At 41.8% G+C, this 17,957-nt stretch overlaps 1 protein-coding gene across 1 annotated transcript in view; it reads right to left on the reverse strand.

The window, feature by feature from the left end:
* Window positions 1-328: 328 nt before the first annotated feature.
* gfra3 (GDNF family receptor alpha 3) overlaps window positions 329-17,957 on the reverse strand; it is a 44,478-nt gene continuing 26,849 nt past the window's right edge. The window contains exons 5-8 of the mRNA XM_028416420.1: window positions 16,236-16,345; window positions 11,270-11,404; window positions 9,376-9,512; window positions 329-1,665 (exon numbers count right to left, since the gene is read on the reverse strand). Coding sequence (XP_028272221.1) covers window positions 1,447-1,665; window positions 9,376-9,512; window positions 11,270-11,404; window positions 16,236-16,345 — 601 coding nt within the window. The 3' untranslated portion in view covers window positions 329-1,446. The remainder of the gene's footprint in view (window positions 1,666-9,375; window positions 9,513-11,269; window positions 11,405-16,235; window positions 16,346-17,957) is intronic.

Below are 17,957 nucleotides of genomic sequence, written 5' to 3' on the forward strand. Positions count from 1 at the left end.
GTTTTTGTGTGATGATGATACCATGGCCTACACTGATGACACCAACAACAACATTCCTATGTAATCACTTTTTCATAATATTATTTGTACCGATTGTGCCCATATTTTTCATACATGGACAAAAATCCGCCAACATGCTAATCGCTACTTGCTGGCTTTCAAAGACATTCTGCTGCTGCGTGTGTTTCCTCTTTCGAGGTTTCTTTAAGTTAAATGTTTTTTCGAAAGCGCCTGCAATGGCAACTTCCTGCAGATCCACGTTAGCTATAGTTAGTGGATTTGGATTTGGAAGAGTCTGTGGTTGTTCAGTATTTTTATTGTGTTCCCTTTTGATAAATGTAAACATAGCTCAATTTTGCAAAAGCCATGGATCACATATTGCATCTTAAAAATGACGTTTATCTATACAGTGATGTCCTTATTAGTCCAATTAGCTGACTGTTAGCATGCTCAGATGTTTGAATCTACTGTGGTGCACCAGCCTCTTGTTGTTTCTATAGACTTTGGAGCATGTTTCTTTAGTCAGCAGTATATCATAATGTTAATGCAGCCTAATCGATAACGGGAGCTAGAAAGCTAGTCAATATTTTCACTGAACTGTTTTCAATAAAAAATAGCCAATCATTTCATCGATAAATAAATTAAATACATTTGAATTTAAATAAAAAGACAACATAGTCGTTTGTTAGCAAAAGAGCTAACACAGAATGGTACAGTAATGCGTTAGCACGACAAAGTATAGTAGTGGTAATGTGATAGGTAAATGGCATGCTTTCATAGAAAGGTGAATGGGAAATTGTCTGGTTTAGCATCTTGCTAAATCAGACGTTAGCCTGTAAGCTGTGCGGCTCTTTTTATTTTAACATGTTTGTTTTCCAGTGTTTAACTGCCAGGGACAGTGGCAGCCATTTTGGCACGTAGGTGGATGCTTCTGTATTTTGTTGAGCAGTCCAAAATTGCGATCACCAAATTATGATGACACTATGTGGGTTAATATGTGCCAGCTGATTACAGTCACTTCCTGTGCAACATGACACAAACCCAAACACCCCACTGCTAATATTTATTTGCTAATAATAAATTAAGTTTACTTAAACACATGTTTTGGACCTATGACAGGAACAGCTACACTATGCTCATTGGTTGATGGCAGCATGTAAACACCCTACCACGATGAGGTCTCCTGGGCTCCTGGGACAGCAACACCCCACACACTGTAGCTCCAAGTCAGACCACACCGAACAAAGTCCCACTTTCAAATAAGGAGAGAAGCCAGGACAGAACACAGGGATCGGGGGATGCTACTGACAAAGGTGAAGTCCATTTCTTCACTGTGTTTTTTATAATTTTACAGCGATCAGTCTAGCATTGTTGGCAGGTCCATTACATGTGAGTGTGTGTGTGTGTGTAAATGTGTGTGTTTCTGTGTTCTGAATATCCTGTGTTCTACCCCCAGCTGAGGGAAGCAGATAGGAGCAGAAGGAGCAGTAGTAGGGGCTTAGCCGGCCCCGTGTTGAGAGACCCAGCCCCTCCAGTTCCAGAGGAGCCCAGGTTGGACACGGTGGCCCTCTCCGAGTAAAGCGGGATGACATCAAACTGGCCCCCTTCATCATCCTCTTCCTCCTCTGTCTGTGCCAGTTCCTCCTCTTCCTCGCTCTCCACCACCTGTCAGGGAGTAGACAGGGTGAGTGAACATATATATCTATATATCTTACAGTGCTGAAAACAGGCAAGTTCCAAACAGGACAGAGTAGGAGTGAGATATCACTTATCTTAACCACGACCACAAGCACATCTTTATCCACATGTTTATTCAGTCACTATGACAGCCATATTAAACAGACAGGTTTCTGAGTGTTGCATCACAGGATCAGCAGTATGTAACCAACAGACGTAAACAGTAAAACAACATCATGGAGTGACCATGTTATTGTACGTTGTTTACTTCAGTCTATATTAAATGTATAATGTGTGCCATCTAAAATGAAGATGATGGAGATGGAGAAAAGTGATTTATTCGGAGGTGCAGGGGCTAAAGTTAGCATGTACTGTACATCTGAGTGACTTGTTTGTCAGATGATGTGGCTCTTTATAAATTCTTGTTTATTCGGTTTGCTGTATTAAATATGAATGAATTTGCTTTTGAGTATATTTACAACAAATTCATGTGAATCATCGTTATAAGTCTTGTTTTTGTTTCTCTGTGCAGCCTGGGTGTTTGGTCATTGTGGGCTCATTGTTCACTGCAATAAAGAATATTTACTTCTATGGAAAATCCTGAGTTAGAAAGCAGAACATTTCAAATCAAATCAAATCAAATGAGTGCCTAAATGCGATTCAGTTGTAAAAATGGTGGGTTGAGCCTGCTCAAGTGGGCTGTGGTGATTCGGTTTACAGTGTGAGGTTGACAACTTATTAGCTTTTACAGTACAACACAGTAACATGAGAGACTGTTCTGCCAGAAAACCTGAATACATGTCTGCTCACAGATAGTGTGAAGTGTTTCATTAAATTGTAGGAGTTCTCTAAATGTCACTTTTCAGTGAGATCTAACTTTGATGCTGAAGTGATGTTAATAGTGTTGTGATCATGTGTGATCAAACGGCTTCCTGATGAAAGAGCCTCTGCAGCGTGGCAGTGTTGGTGGTTGGAAGTTGATGATGCTCCAGCTGTTTCTCTACAACGATATGTACAAAACATCTGTAGGAGCCCAAGGCCCATGCTTGGATACTGTGCACAGACTTTTGTTGTAACCACTCATATCACTGGAATACTGCTGTATGCATTTTTGACAGCCAACAGCTGCCACAGCCATCTACCCATGACTAAACACACCACTTATGTCCACCTTCCTTAGACCCTGTTCACACTGGGAAAATCAATACAGATAGAATGGGATTCAGGCCATATCCGGATACATCCGGATAGTTTTTTTCTCAGTCTGAACAACGCAAATCCAGATATATCTGGATTGATTTCAATCCACCTCCGAGAGGTGGATCTAGCCAGATTGGCTTACATCTGGCTCAGGTCTGAACGCAAATACGGCTAGCAAATCCTGCTAGTGACGTGATACTTCCAGGTTCATGGGGACAGTGTCCGGGCCGCGTACAAAAGCCGGTCTGAACGTATCCAGTTTAAAGGCTATCTGGATTCAATCCTACTCAGCTGGATGACTTCCTCCAGTGTGAACGGGGCCTAAGTTCACACAGTTATTATGAGTCATCTTCTTTTACTGAGTTTTGTGACCTTTCCTTTGATCTGCTGCTTTTACACCTCCGAAGCCTAAAGAACACTGTAGGATAAGTGAATGGAGCAGACGGGCTTGGGCTCTTTTAAGGAGCAGCATGTCCAGTTTTTTTCTCTCAGCCACTGACATTGATGAAGAACCTGTAATTCACATTCTTCAGCCTGGTGACCCCTGTGCTGTTAAATTAATCCTCGTCCAGCTGCCATTTTTTAGACGGCTGCAGAGCATGTCACAATCAACGTCGCCTGGAACTACTAAAATGGATTTAGCATAATTCAATTTGTTTTTTTGTTGCAGCTTTCTTTTTATGAACTGAATAACATCAGTGTCAATAAATCAATAAATGTCATAAATGTGCCTTGCAATGATTACACACATTTGCTGGCTGAATGCATAAGACCTATGGAGTCAATCCAGTACTCCAGCAGTGTAAGAGGTAACTAGAAACTAGCACAGAGTTGATGTAAACACACCTGAAAGCACACACAGAGCTACAGTTCTGCTTTGGCATGAGGAGAGCACGTCTCATAAAGGAAGCTGTCCTAAAGCACTGGGCGAGCAATAAAACATCTCACACCAGATCAGGATCAAATACAGGTGGACAAGCTTTGGACATTTTTACTTGACAATATGTAAATAAGGAGCCATCAGCAGATGCACACATGCTAATGTTTGGACTACCACCTGTACAACAGGAGTGGGAGAGAGTTAGAAGATATACTCATTTTAACAAACACTGAGGAATTATAAAACACGGTCACTGCTCAATATTTAAAAGATGATGTAAAGAAGGTTCTGAGAAGTTCAGAACCAGAACATGTGAGCAGGATTGCATGCAGGCAGATTTTGGACAGACAGCTGAGGGGCTTTTAGAGGAGGCAGCGTCGCCTGATGTCCTGCTCCAATTTCACTTTGGAGTCTGAAGCTCGCCAAAGCCCACACTTGGGCAATATGCAGCCCATGTGTCCTTATAATCGGGACGCTGGCCATATGCACCATGAGCACACAGGGGGGAGGAGGGGGGACAAGAAGCGACAGCAAAGATTTTCATGATGAACGAGTCAATGGGCAACCCCAGGGAAGGAGTGTGTACTTTTACCAGTGGAATAATGACTTGATTAATGCAGCGATTCCAATATTGCCAATCTCTACCTAAACATCTCATAGAGGACTTAGAATGAAGATTGCAGAAGGTATTTCTTCACTTTTTGTCAGTACCTTTAATTGATTTTTTTTCAAATCTTCTAAATTTTATCAAAATCACATGTGCATTTAAGGGATTAATAAGGAAGTGTTAGCATTGTGCTAATAATAGTTTGATTTAATAACCATTAAATTTGGGGTTATACTTTATAAATTACATGGTAAGTATGTGGTTTAATCTCAATTTGTCTTCATTAAAAATATTAACAAAACAAATCCCTCCAAGGTCCGAATGTTAAACTAAAATGGTTCTGTCTGCAAATAAGAAACATAGTGGGCCTCCGGTGTTCACAATGACTGATTAAAATCCCACCTCACTATGATTGCATCCTCTGTGGAAATGTAACATTTAAAACAAAGCGCAGTCATCTGTGCTTCTAAATTTGACTTCTTTTTCATTCTGCTGGAGCGGATACTCTGCTTTTTGATGTGAAACCTTTCCATTTCTAGAAAAATCACTTTAGAGAAACAAGCAAAAGCTCTTCGGAGAGACAAGTACCTGAGTGACAGACAGATGAGGAGATGTGGAGCAGGTATGGAATAGGGTGTGGGGGGGCATGAGTATGTGAGATGGAATGAGCTGGGAGGAGGAAGACAAGGGTGAAGGAGTATGAGGAGGATGAAGGTATTGAGGAAAGGACAGAAGGAAGAAAGTAAAGATTTGAGGGAAGAAAGAAACGGAGGGGGGGACATATGGGCATGAATAAATTCATACTAATGAAGCTTGACTGATGCACTGCTTCCAACCAACACCTCATCTAATACGCTCACTGGGAGAGAGACACAGACGGACACGTAGAGAAGGAGAGAGAGAGAGAGCAGAGGAGGGCAAGTGAAGAAGAGAGAGAGAGAGTTTGGAATCCCCTCTTGTCTGCTGGCCCAGATTATCTCTGGCAGTGAGGCATGCTGGGAGCTGGGGAGCCACGGCCGAGGCAGATTGTGGTCAGGCCAAGGTTACAGTAGCCAGGACTGCAATTGGATTGGACCATATTTAATGGTCAGCGTTAGACAAGGGGAGCCAGGAGCTGCGGCTCCCAAAACATATGTGTTCTCAGCACATTGGAGCCGGTCTGTGTGTGTGCATTACTGAGCTGGCACACTGATCCAACAGGGCTGAAAGCAAAACACTTCAGGGCCAAGACATGTCTGTGCGCCACAGACTGTGAAGCTCTCCTGGTTAGGAGAGACAAACTGAGCAGACACAGGACTGTTTGTCAGGACAGCTGAATTGTTTGTTTGCTCATAGTTGAGGTGTGATCCTGACCCTCTCACCACCCACCCACCACCACCACCCACCTGGTGATCACCAAGCAGCAGGAAAATGTAACTAAAAACTGAAGGAGCACTCGACTTTTCAACCATGATCAAGGTTAAGGGTAATTACTACTTGCTAGTTAGAAATTGATGTTTTCTAACCTTTGGAAGCATTTAATGGTGATTTACAGAGATCATCTTTACCATGTCCTGAGAGCTGCGTGGAAGCAGGATATAAAATGTGTAGCTGAACCAAATGGCAGTGCTGAGAAATGAAGACCAAAGTTCCAAAACTGCAGATTCTCTTTGACTTCAGTATTCATCCATCTTTATTTATGGTCTAAACAGCTACAAAGTCATGTTCAAATGTTAGTACCAACTCTCACATCATTGTGGAGAAAATCTGGTCCATTCATCTTCATTGCTTCAGTTCATTGAAGTTTTTGCATTCACTTATACACCTCTTAAGGTCCCACCACAGTATTTCAGTTGGGTTGATTTGTCTCTAGAACACTCTGGTATACAGAGGAGTTCATGGTCCACTCAGTGACTGCAAGGTGTCCAGGTCCTGGTCCAAACCATCAGTCCTCCACCACCGTGCTTGACAGTGTGTATGAGGTGTTTGTGTGTTTGGTTTCCAGCAGACATGGTGGTGATCATTAAGACCAAACAGCTCCACTTTGGTCTCATGTGTCCATAGGACATTGTTCCACAAGTGTTGTTCTTTGTTCAGATGCAGTTTAGTGAACCTCAGTCCTGCTTCCATGAGCTTTTTAGACAGAAGAGTCTGTCTCCTGGTAACCCTTCAAACAAACTGTGACTGTGCTGTCACGTTAACACTGAGCATGCTCAGTGAGGTCTGCAGGCTCTGACCTGTAGCTCTTGGTTTGTTGTGTTCCTCTGATCATTGCACGGTCTGATCTTGGAGTGAATCAGCTGGGACGTCCACTCCTGTGCAGACTGACAGCTGTCTTGAATGTCTCCACTCGTGAATAATCTTTCTCTCTGTAGACCGTTGAACTCCAAATAGTGTGAAATGGTTTTATAAGTCTTTCAGATTGATGCAGCACCAGCTGCTGCTCTAACACCATTGTTCATGTCTTTGTATTGAAAACATGTATTTGTTGTTTTTAATAATGACAGTGGAAAAGAGTTCTACTGTATGTTGATAAAACTAAGACCCACTACAATCAAATGATTTTGTATCATGTTTTTACACAAAAACAGCATAGCATAGCAAGAGGGGGTACTGACTTGTGAACATGTCTGTACCAGCACAACTCCATTTGCTCTGTAACAGCCTCAGTCCTTCATGAGATGTTAGCAACCTTCCTCTGAGAGTCTGCTCCCTGACATGATTCATCATTTCTGATTTATTCATGCCGCCAATCTCCTCTCTGCCTTACCACCTCCCAAAGGTGTTCTGCTGGATGCAGATCTGCTGACTGTGGTCCGCTGAACTCACTGTCATGTTGATGAAAGCAGTGCGAGACCTCAGCTTTGTGACATGGTGCATTATCATGCTGGGAGCAGCCATTAGAAGATGGTAAACTGTGGTCATAAAGGGATGAGCACAGTCAGCATTAATACTCTGAGGATCAGACCAGAACTGATTTGGTATTAATGGGTCCAAAGTGCACCAAAAAAAACATCCTCCCTCACAGGCAGACACACACACACACATCTGTCCAGACTGCATACATGATTAGCTGATTGGATAATTGCATGGCTTTGAAGAAAGCTGCACAGGTGTCCTATTAAAGCGCTCAGTGAGTGTGTACAAAGTAGATAAAACTTCACCTGAAGAAGCTGCAACGGTAAAATATCACTTACATGCTGAAGTTTAATCGTAAAGTCATTAACAGCATCATCACTGTGGGCTGAAAAACTCTTTTTTAGCTAATCTATATTTGACTTCCATATCCCAGTATCTTCTGAGTAAGCCATCCTGCACTGATGAAGTCTCACCGCGCGGACCTCAGATGAGACAGCTCCTGATGGTACACGCTCTTGAAGCCTAGCACTCGAGCTGCTTTGATAACTTGTGCCCCGGAGCTACTCCTCTGATCTTCAAATCAAATGCTGACTCACTATTGTGTTCAAGTGCGGCTGCTGAGAGGTTTGACCTTCTCCTGAGGATGACAACCGTCAACAGCAGACTGTCTGGCCACTCAGGTGAAAAACAAATGCAGAGGAAATTCACCATTGGCACTTCCAAATGTCCCCTTGTCACAGTTTTAAAGGTGTAAATGTGCTGCATAGTGCATTGTTCTGTTGGAGTGGTTAGCACTCACATCACCTTAAATAATCTGCTATTGGCCAGGCTGCAGCTCTCAGTAAATCCCTCACACTGACTTGTCTTTGAAACGGAGTATATTTTACACATCACAGTAATGTGCAGCAACCGAGACAATCAATTTTCATGTGACAGCAAATCTCGATAAAAAAGCATGAAAGTAAACTAACCATTAACTTCAATTCTAATATTATCATACATTATTATATTATATTATTATACATAGTATTATGTATTATGATATTTGGAGTGAATGAGCTGCTTTCATGTGTGTTTATATCTCCTATGTGTTCTGAGAATACATGATATTACCAGCAGGACAGATACTGGCCTTAGAATAGAATATCTGCCGTTGGCCAATAAACTGGAGACGCCAGCAGATAAGTTGACAGTGACAAATACTCAGAGTCCCCATTGGACGCATCAGAGACAGTGTCAGTATGTCAGTGAGCGTGTAACTGGGGCGAGCATGTCTGTGCTGTGGAAGCTGTTGGCTTGGAGCGCTGTGTGGAAGCATATTAATGGAACATTGGAAGGTAAAAGGCTGGAAAAGGTGCTGGAGGATTGGTAGGAGCCTGCTGTTGGTCCAGTGTGTTTTATCAAGTCTAAAGAACCTCAGAGACAGTCTGTTGTACCGTCATGAGGAAGATGAGGAACAGTCCACCCAAATAAGAAGATGAGAAAAAGGCCACTTTTTAAAGTGTTATTAGTGATACTGGGTGCCTGAATCGTTATTTTTCAAGCAAAAACCACAAACATGTGAGGCAGATTTCTGCTTTACTTAAAGGCTAGTTTTAAAGACTGAAGAGTCAGTTATTGCTTCAGTGGCTATTTTATGAAGCAAAATAAAGAGAATGCTAATGGATGCTAACCTACGCCTACATGTGTATGGACATATCTGTATCTTAGCATTACCACTGTGAGATGTCAGCAGGCTAACAAAGCTTTGCTATATTTTTTTAACATGCTAACCGTACCACTCTGGTGGTCTAGGTGCGCTAATGAGTTTGGTGGTTGTGCTTGTGTAAGGACCAGAGCTTTATTCTCCATACAGTGCCTAACACTAGGCAAGAAAATAAGGCAGATTGTTGAGAAACATGAAGGAATTGTGGTAAATTGAAAATATTGGTAAATGTGCAAAAAATATTTGTACAAGTCAAAGTTTTAAGTCTCCAAAAACCAAAAACCTGACACGGTAAAAAGGGGAATAAAAGATAAAGAGCCTAGAAATGGAGATAAAACACAATAAGTAAACAGTGTGACAGTGATGTGATGGGCTCAAAGCAAAGATAATAGAAGGCCTGAGGATAAAAGTCGGAGAGGTAATTTAAAATGTGCAGGCGGCGCGTGTGATGAGCCGGAGCGTACTCACGATGTTGTTGTTTTCAGGCAGGTGGTTGTTGCTCAGCAGTTCGTCCTCCTGAACCAGCGGGGAGGGTCTGGGAGCAGGAGGTTGGGTGATATCTTGAGGCAGGGAGTCAGGGCTCCCCATCCAGCTGATAGAGTTACCTGCATGGAGACACAGCCACATCACTGCCTGTGCCTGTGTGTGAGTGGGCGTGAACCAACATATCTATTTGGCAGTTTTATTGTTACAGCTGTCGGCAGCTTGATAAATCACTGAGCTTTATGGGAAGAGCATTGACGCATCGATCCAGGCTTTAGTGTTTGGACATACAGGCTCAGTGTGTATGGACAGCCTTATTGACAGCTGCTGTGATTGAATGGCAGCCGGAGGGGCTTTACCCTTCCAGCTTCTCTCCAGCCAACCTGGTGCACATCCTCACTGCTGCTGTGAATGCTGAAGCTGTAGCATGTCGCTGACGTATAAAGTGCAGTTCAGCTCATGCTGCGAGCGTCGCTGCAGGAGGCAGCCACCCAGACACATTCAGCAGACATTGTGTAGAAGTCATTCTTTAATTTATTCCCTTTGAGCTGTTTCTTGTTGTATCTGCTGACAGTGACACATTGGTGCTGTTTTCATAATTCAGATAGATCTCTAAAAAAACAGCATTATTCAGAGTAAGCCTAATGCATGACGAAAACCAACGCTACACAGATCACTTTAGGAAAAGGCAGTGTGATGGAATTTCAGTTGAACCTGAATGCCCCGTGTGGATTTTAGAAATACAGAGGTCCAACATGACAACTCACTAAGATGAAATATACAAAATAGTTTGTATTTTGCACAATAATGTGATAACAATTAACTAATAATAATTATTGTCAGAGTGATCCTTTCTATTACCAATGATATACAGTATAATGAATAGAACTGTGATTTTTATATTAACAAAATAAATGAAATATAAATTATGTCACAGTATAAAGTCATATTTCTTCATGTTTTCTTAAAGCCAATGAATAAAGACTGAAACCTGGTCCTTTCTTTTCCCTTTTTGGCTGAGCACACATACCATAAAAACTTGTACACATCCACACCTAAAATCCTTGCATCAGCCATCTTGACTGAATTTCTATTCTTTTGATCGTCCATCCACCCACACACTAAACGAGCAATCACACCAACATCAGGATAATCACATTGGTTTTATAAAATCTTTGCAGCAACAGGTAAATGCCTGCAGTAACGGCAGTCCTTCATGTGTGGAACCAAATCTAAAGTATCATATATATTTCATTCTGTATACACTCCTCAGAACACCTACAAATGTACAGTTGGCTGCAGCAGTCACATGACAAGAGATCAGTGAATAACTGGCTGCTCAGCAGGCTTTGAAACGTTGATGAAGTTGGAGTGAAAAACTTTTTTGCAGAGGGTGTAATTGAATTTTTCTGAGATCATTACTACCTGCTGCAAAATGTGTACATGCTGATTTCACATTTTTACATTTGTGTCAAATAAAAAAGAATTTTGCTTTGCTATGATTTTAAGTTTTGTGTGAGCTATTATATTTTTTATTATATATATATAGCATTTTTACAGCCCCCTAGATTTTCCTTCTATTCTGCACATCAGCAGCCCCATTCAGCGATGTGCCTTTAAATGTTTTAGTTACATGATTGCTGCTTGTAAATGTGTCCATCATGGCTTCACAGTAAGGCCGATGAGCACAATTCTTAGAGGATTCATGTAGACTGGTTGTTATCGTTATTGTCTTGGTCTTTGCACCCGTGCATTGATTTGGCCAAATCCTGTAACCCCTCTTTACATACTCATGGTAATATGATTAAACCGGTGACCTTTAGATGGTGATGAGACCTGTCTGAAACATGTGCGCGTGCTGTGGACAGTGCAGACTCACGCAGGCAGGAGTTGTGGGTGAAAAGGCGCTGCAGTCTCTGACAGTCCTGCCACTGGTTCCCGCTGCCCTCACAGTTGCACCACAGCGACACCTCTGCAGAGTTGTTGCTGATGTAGTTGGGCGTCATGATGGTACCTGTGGGTCAGAATGTCAGAGCGTTTTGACTCAGCTTGGAACAAGTAAAAGAAAGTTCTACATGTTTCTTTTTAATGACGCTCTAAAAGACTGAAAGCCTCCTCTGGCTCTCTACACTGCAATTTACTCCTGGTAATTTGGCAAGAAATTGCTTCACGGCAAGAAAAAACAAACATTTCTGTTCTTTGCCTGCAGAGCAACGTGATGTAAAATCTGTGACCTCTGAACGGATGTTTCAAAGTCAGGAAGAAGTTTATTTTTCTGTATTAAGCCATCCTTGCAATTTTCTGGTGCCTGAATTGAGGTGAGATAGCATACAAGGGGTTGTGTCACACACACACACACACACACACACACACACACACACACACACCGGTAACACAAATCACTTTGAAGTCTTTGGCTTAGTTAAATCTCATGTCTCTGAGTTTAATTTTTAGGTGAGCACACAATAAGCCTAGCTTGTGTTTTAGTGCCATTTTGATTTCGGTTGCTTCACTGTAAGCTGTAATATTTTCAATCAGTTTGGATCAATGTTGGGATGTATTGTTGTTGTCCACTGTGTTTGGCAGGGATACAGAGGGTATACACACATGGTGGATCACTGTGGTTACACCCAGTGAATGGCAAAACGCTTGATGGGAAGCAGCATTGTGTTGAAATCAGGAACACGTGTTAAAAAAGTGAAGGGCTGCTGAGTGAGTGACTGGACCAAAAGATGTGATATGTGCTTTTACAGACTGCTGAAATCTAAAGAGAGAGGAGATAAATGGATTGATGCCATTCACAGAAACCGCTGGAAGCCAGCAGCTAAAACATCAGTCTGACTGACAGTCGTAGCAAACATGTATATTTACTGTACAAAGAAGGGCAATGATCTCCTGCAGCCTGACGGCACGCCTTCTTTATTCAGTTTCAAGGCTTTGGTAGCCTCCAGGTTTTGCCTTGTGTGTTTCTGGTTTTAATATCAGGTACATATAAATCAGAAGCCTGATTCCACATGTCAGTGTTCATGGACCACTGCTTCTTTGGCAGTGTGAGGATCACTGCGGAGTCCAGCTGCCTTCAAGCAGATAATGCTCTGTTTTACTGTGATGAAACAGCCGAGTGTTTAATACCAATGAAATGTTTCAAATGTTTCTGCACATTATTGAAGTCTTCTTGGATATAATAATAGCAAAAATAATCAAAGTGGCATTATGTTACTTCTAAAGAATATTTGCTGCTGGATTTTAGTAGATGAGAGATGGCAGCCTTTGCCTTAACCTCACATCATAATGTAGCTGTCTGTATTCATCTCATGAAACAGAAGATAGTTAGGGCTGACAGAAACAATGAGCCAGCATCTGAGTCTGTTGGGACTACATTTAATTTGCTGCTTTAAAAATAACTTCCACTGTGACAATATGTTTGTGTGTTTGTCAGAAACCCTGTCTGTGGCAGGCCACCCCGCTGTAAAGGTTTGTGCCTTTAAAAAAGCTCAGAGAAAAGTCATCCATCACTGTCAGAGCCAGCATAGAGCACTCAGCACCTCTCTATCCACAGCTGGTGTCAGCTGTCGGGCCTCCTCACTTTCTATCTTGCTGCTTCTTCTCCTCCACTGCTGCTCTGCCTGTTCCCCTGGTTTACACACTCTCACTCTCTCTTGTGTTCTGACTACTTATCTTTCTGCACGTCCACTCTCTCTGGATTCTGGACTGCCACCTTTAGTTTCAGATTTTAGCTCCATTATGGAGTCTCACAATGATATATTGGCTGTTCCTCTGTCTTCCATGTAAGTGTCACTCAGGATGACAACGTTGGGTCCAGTCCCAGCTTCTTTTGTCTTTTGGCTTCAGTTCAGTCTCTCTTCATGCAAGCTAGCATGTCCATATGCTGTCTCACAGCCACAGGTATTAGAGTCCAACAGATGACAGTCTTCCAAGCATGAACGTTTGGAAATAATTTTCCTTCTTTGTCTGGTCCTTTCTGGTTTTCACATTCAAAGTTGTCATTTGTTATGTTGCCACACAACTCCGTGAATGAGGTCTAACCAGTTGTGCTTCTCAGTGAAGTTCACACAGAAAGTCTCTGTGAGGAGGCCCAGAGCCTGAAGAGCAACAGCATCAAGAAAAAGAGGGGAACAAACATGCAGCAGTTCATGTCAAGTTTCAAAATAAAACACCAAGTGGACTCCAGCTCATAGAACAGTCGCTGTCATTAACCCAGGTGTGTTGTTAGATCAGGTCTTCCATATAAATACAAAACAATTCTAATCATGCAGCTAGAAGAATGCTGCTGGTTAACAACCATCCGCATTTCAAAGCCACTCACTTTGTTGCCTAACAACGGAAATATAGTATATATATATATATACATGCATAAAACTGGGAAAAGCTTCAGTGGGGATCTGGCTGCTTTATAACACAGCATTTCTTCTGAAATGTGTAGGGTCACTCTAAACTGACGTACAGTCACACTGTGGACAGAACACACGGCAGCAGCCAGGTGCCACAGTCGGAACACGGTGCATGTATGCATGTAAAAGTCACCTGCGGTGTGACCTCATCCTAAAACTTTCAAAAGCATAAAGGTTTGTGCCATTATGCCTGGAACCTTGTATGTATTGTGCTGCAGAATGACATGCAGTTTGCATGTGCATGCTGACCTGTTAGCCATGGGCCAAACCCTTGTGTAACACTAGAAGGGGTCTGAAGAGTCAATCTAGTGTCTAATCTGCCCTCAATCCAACCAGAGGAGATTTAGAGTTAAGTGACTCCTTAATCTATGGCTGTGGTTGGATTATCCACTCAATCACTCTAATGTACTACACAGTCTATCAGCCCTTTGATAGTGCTGTTCAAATCAGTTCACTCAAATTCATCATGTGACACACCGAGAACTAGGGGTGGGCGATATGGCAAAAATTTTATATCACGATTCTTTATTGATAAAATCACGATCTGGATTTTATCACGATTTGTTTTTACATTGACACTAATTTGCATGTTTCTGTGTAAATGACTTCAGGTAGCCTACTCAAAAAAAAAATCAGTAGATTTTAAAGGCAAACAACACTCAGTATTAGTTTTCAATAAACATGAACATTTAAATAACAATTACAGAACAAAATAAAGTTTTATTTCAAATAGGTTAAAAGAAGACTAATGTAGTTCTGTAAAGTATTATTCAACAGTCATTTAAACAGACTGAAGTGTGCCTCCTAAGGTTAAACAATAAATACAGTATGAGACTTAAGTAACTCTTAAAGTTCAATGTGATTTAGAACAAATGATCAAACTTTCATGGGAATCATATCTAAGGACAAACGGAGCTGCTGCTGTCAGCTCTGTCCACCTCTTCATCAAATGCCTGCATTATTGTTTTGGTGACGTCATGTTGCCTCTGTCTGATGTACACACGCGGCCGCGCACACACACACACACAGGCTTAGAAGATGTGCTGCTGCTGCCGGCAGAAACAGCACCGAGCATACAGGTGGAGTTCGTTTTAGGGACCAGTTCCTCTGTTTTCTTTTCGTTTTCAGCCGTAGCATTTGACAAAACAAAACCTGATTCAGTTAGGAGCGGTGCAAAAAAACGTGGCTTTGACGATCTCAAAATCGTGTTGTCTGAGATCACAATTTTTGGTCTAAAACGATAGATCGTTCAGCCCCACCGAGAAGTATACTGTACATAAAAATATACCCTGCCTTGCAGTCTCTCTGTTGTCACTATAAGAAGAGCTGTCGGATATGAAGGTGACTTCTCGCCTCTTCCTCTAAGTGTGCATCAAGATTTCAACGATCAGTATTAGAGTGAAACCATGTCGGATATGTTTTCAGGCTAAACTGTAAATACTGTGATACATTGACACATAAACTGTTATGCCAGCTGCTACAACTGTCATAAAATGATTGTTATCGTATCTGACACAGTTGTAATCTGTCAGTGACACCACTTGACAGACTGACTCAACAAATATAGTAGAACTGCATGTGTCATGTACTACAACTTGACCACAAATGACACCTTTAACACTAAATATTGAATTAGGAGATAGTAATACTATATATTCTATACCTGAGAAAAGTGCTGTCTCTACACTGATTCATGTTTTAAATGATGATTATTATTATGTGAAACTTGGAGCTTGATAGCTCATAAAAACATCCAAAAAACACTGTGAATTATTGATTATTATCCAGGTTGCTAGGTGACAATGCCAAATGATAAACAGACCAGACTGTCCCATTGAAGAACTGCTGGTGCATCATTTGTGCTCATACTAAGTCACTTCCAGAGACAGCCCTGATGTGGACTGCAAGGATGCATGATTGTATGATAATAATTAATAGGTAACAGCATGAGGAGGAAAATCATCTGATGGTGGGACCTTCAGCTGTTATGGTTCCAGCAAAGAATAATAGTATGCTATGTGAAACTCTGATCACAAGCAGTTATGCTTTGAGGCATGCACACGCTGTTTGTAGCCTCCACTAAAACCATGAACACGTATTACTCGTTCTGCTTGCTCAGTAGTTTTGTGATGAATGGAAATCCACATACACACTGTAGGCTTTAGATAACATGTTCACAAATCTCCTTTCAATTCAAATAGTTGGTCTGAGTGTGGCTGTTGCCGAGTAGTTACAGTTTTGGTCCAAATCACTTCCAAAGTGAGTTGTGTACCAGACTGGCTTCTGAAAAAACATGCAGCAAAGCATCCTCACCTGGAAGCGTTGTGTGTCTTTGTGATCGTAAAATGAATACTGCTATTTTATGGCATTCAAACTCTCATCTTCCCTCTCTTGCACCTTGCTTCCTCCCCTGCGCCCCTTTGCATTGTGTACCTATGAGTCCGGCGTAGGCTCGGAGGCAGAGTCCTGCTGAGTCTTTCAGACAGCCGCTGGCCGTCAGATGAGATGGCTGGCAGTTGTTGAGGAAATCAGCCAGTCTGGACCTGGCAACAACACAAACAACAACTCCACATCAAACACTGGGCAGAGGGTTGGGCTGTTTCTTGTAAATGTAGGTTTGGATGTTTGCTTTTGAGTCCAATCATTATTTATTTTCGCCTAATCATTATTGTTTTCTTCTCCACATTTTGCCATAACATGAGATATTAGAAGAAGAAACAGAGAATCTTCACGTGCTGTATGCAGGAGTTCCTGATGATGCTAAGCTAGCCAGGCTTTCAATCCCTGCAGTGTGTGAGTCAGCCCTGCTCTTTCTAAAGGCTTCTGGGAGGTGGTTTAGTGCCGCAGCTGTCACAGATCATGAAAAAAACTCTACCTGTCAGAGAATTACTCTAGATGTCTGACCGGAGACAAATAATCTGTTTTGTCTAAAAATGAGAGTATATAAATGCAGAGTTATTGGAAAACAAGAAGCTCTCTTGTATTTGGGCCAATTGGGTACATTTATTGGAAGATTATTATATTATTATTATTAACTACAAGTTGATTCAGAGAAGCAATATAGTGTACATCTATGATAAGTGTTTGCATAGAGGAACACAGACACCTACATCCATACATCTCTTGTAGAAGCAAGTATCTATCAGGCTTGGCTGCTGAACTTGATCATTTTAATGTTCAGGACTAAACTCACCAGTAATACTGAGCAGTGACTCACATTCACCAGTTAGTGCTGGATGCTGGTATCTGAGAGTACCTCTGTGTGAGAGATTACATATCAGAAAGAGAGTAACACAGCTTGACAGCTGCTCATTGTTATTGTGTCCACTCTTCTCTTCTCTTTATCAGCTCTGTCTCATCCTCAACTCTACAAAAAGTTGTCCTCCATCATCATCATCTAGATAAAAGCAAGTGCTGAAGAATTCATCATTATCAAGTCTCACACAGTCAGTGTGGGTCAGAGCTATAAGCAGCGAGAGCCAGACTGCTCTGTGTTCCTCCAGCACACTGACAGTAAATGCAGTCCTTCTCCAGGACGGTTATAATGAATGAATATGCTTGGTGCTCTGTTTGTCTGGAAACACTGCCAGTCCAACATATTCATGTAAAGAACCACTTAGGCTGACTTACAACTTACAACACATGTAACTGACTGTTTGTTATGTGAAGCTACGATGATTTTTTGGGAGATGTACGTGCATTTATTAGCTGCTGACCCAAATACAGGACAACAAACTGACACATTTACAGGAAATACATCAAATTAGCCTCTATACCATTTCCTTCAACGTCTCACGGAGAAAGTTGTTGCAGCTTTTATTACCTGAGGGGATCATGTTGGAGGTAGCGCGGGCATGATCTCAGTTTCAGTCACCAACACAAACTCCACACAGCTGCTTTAAAACCCCACAGCTGAGAGAACGAGGCGGTCCTAAATCACTTCCTACTCACTATGTAGGGCCCTATATAGTGTCAGTGCCGTTATGTAGTGCTGTCCGAATGTGCAGTGAGAATTTTTAGGCCCTATTTAGTGCCCTCAATTTATCAATGTATACAATTCCGGACTAGCCTAGACTAGATGGGCCTTGTGGATAATCCTCTGGTTCACATTCGTTGTGAAATATTGCAATATTGTTGTTGGTTACAATAATAAAA

The sequence above is a fragment of the Parambassis ranga genome, chromosome 10 (assembly GCF_900634625.1).
Source record: "Parambassis ranga chromosome 10, fParRan2.1, whole genome shotgun sequence".
NCBI classification, from domain to species: domain Eukaryota; kingdom Metazoa; phylum Chordata; class Actinopteri; family Ambassidae; genus Parambassis; species Parambassis ranga.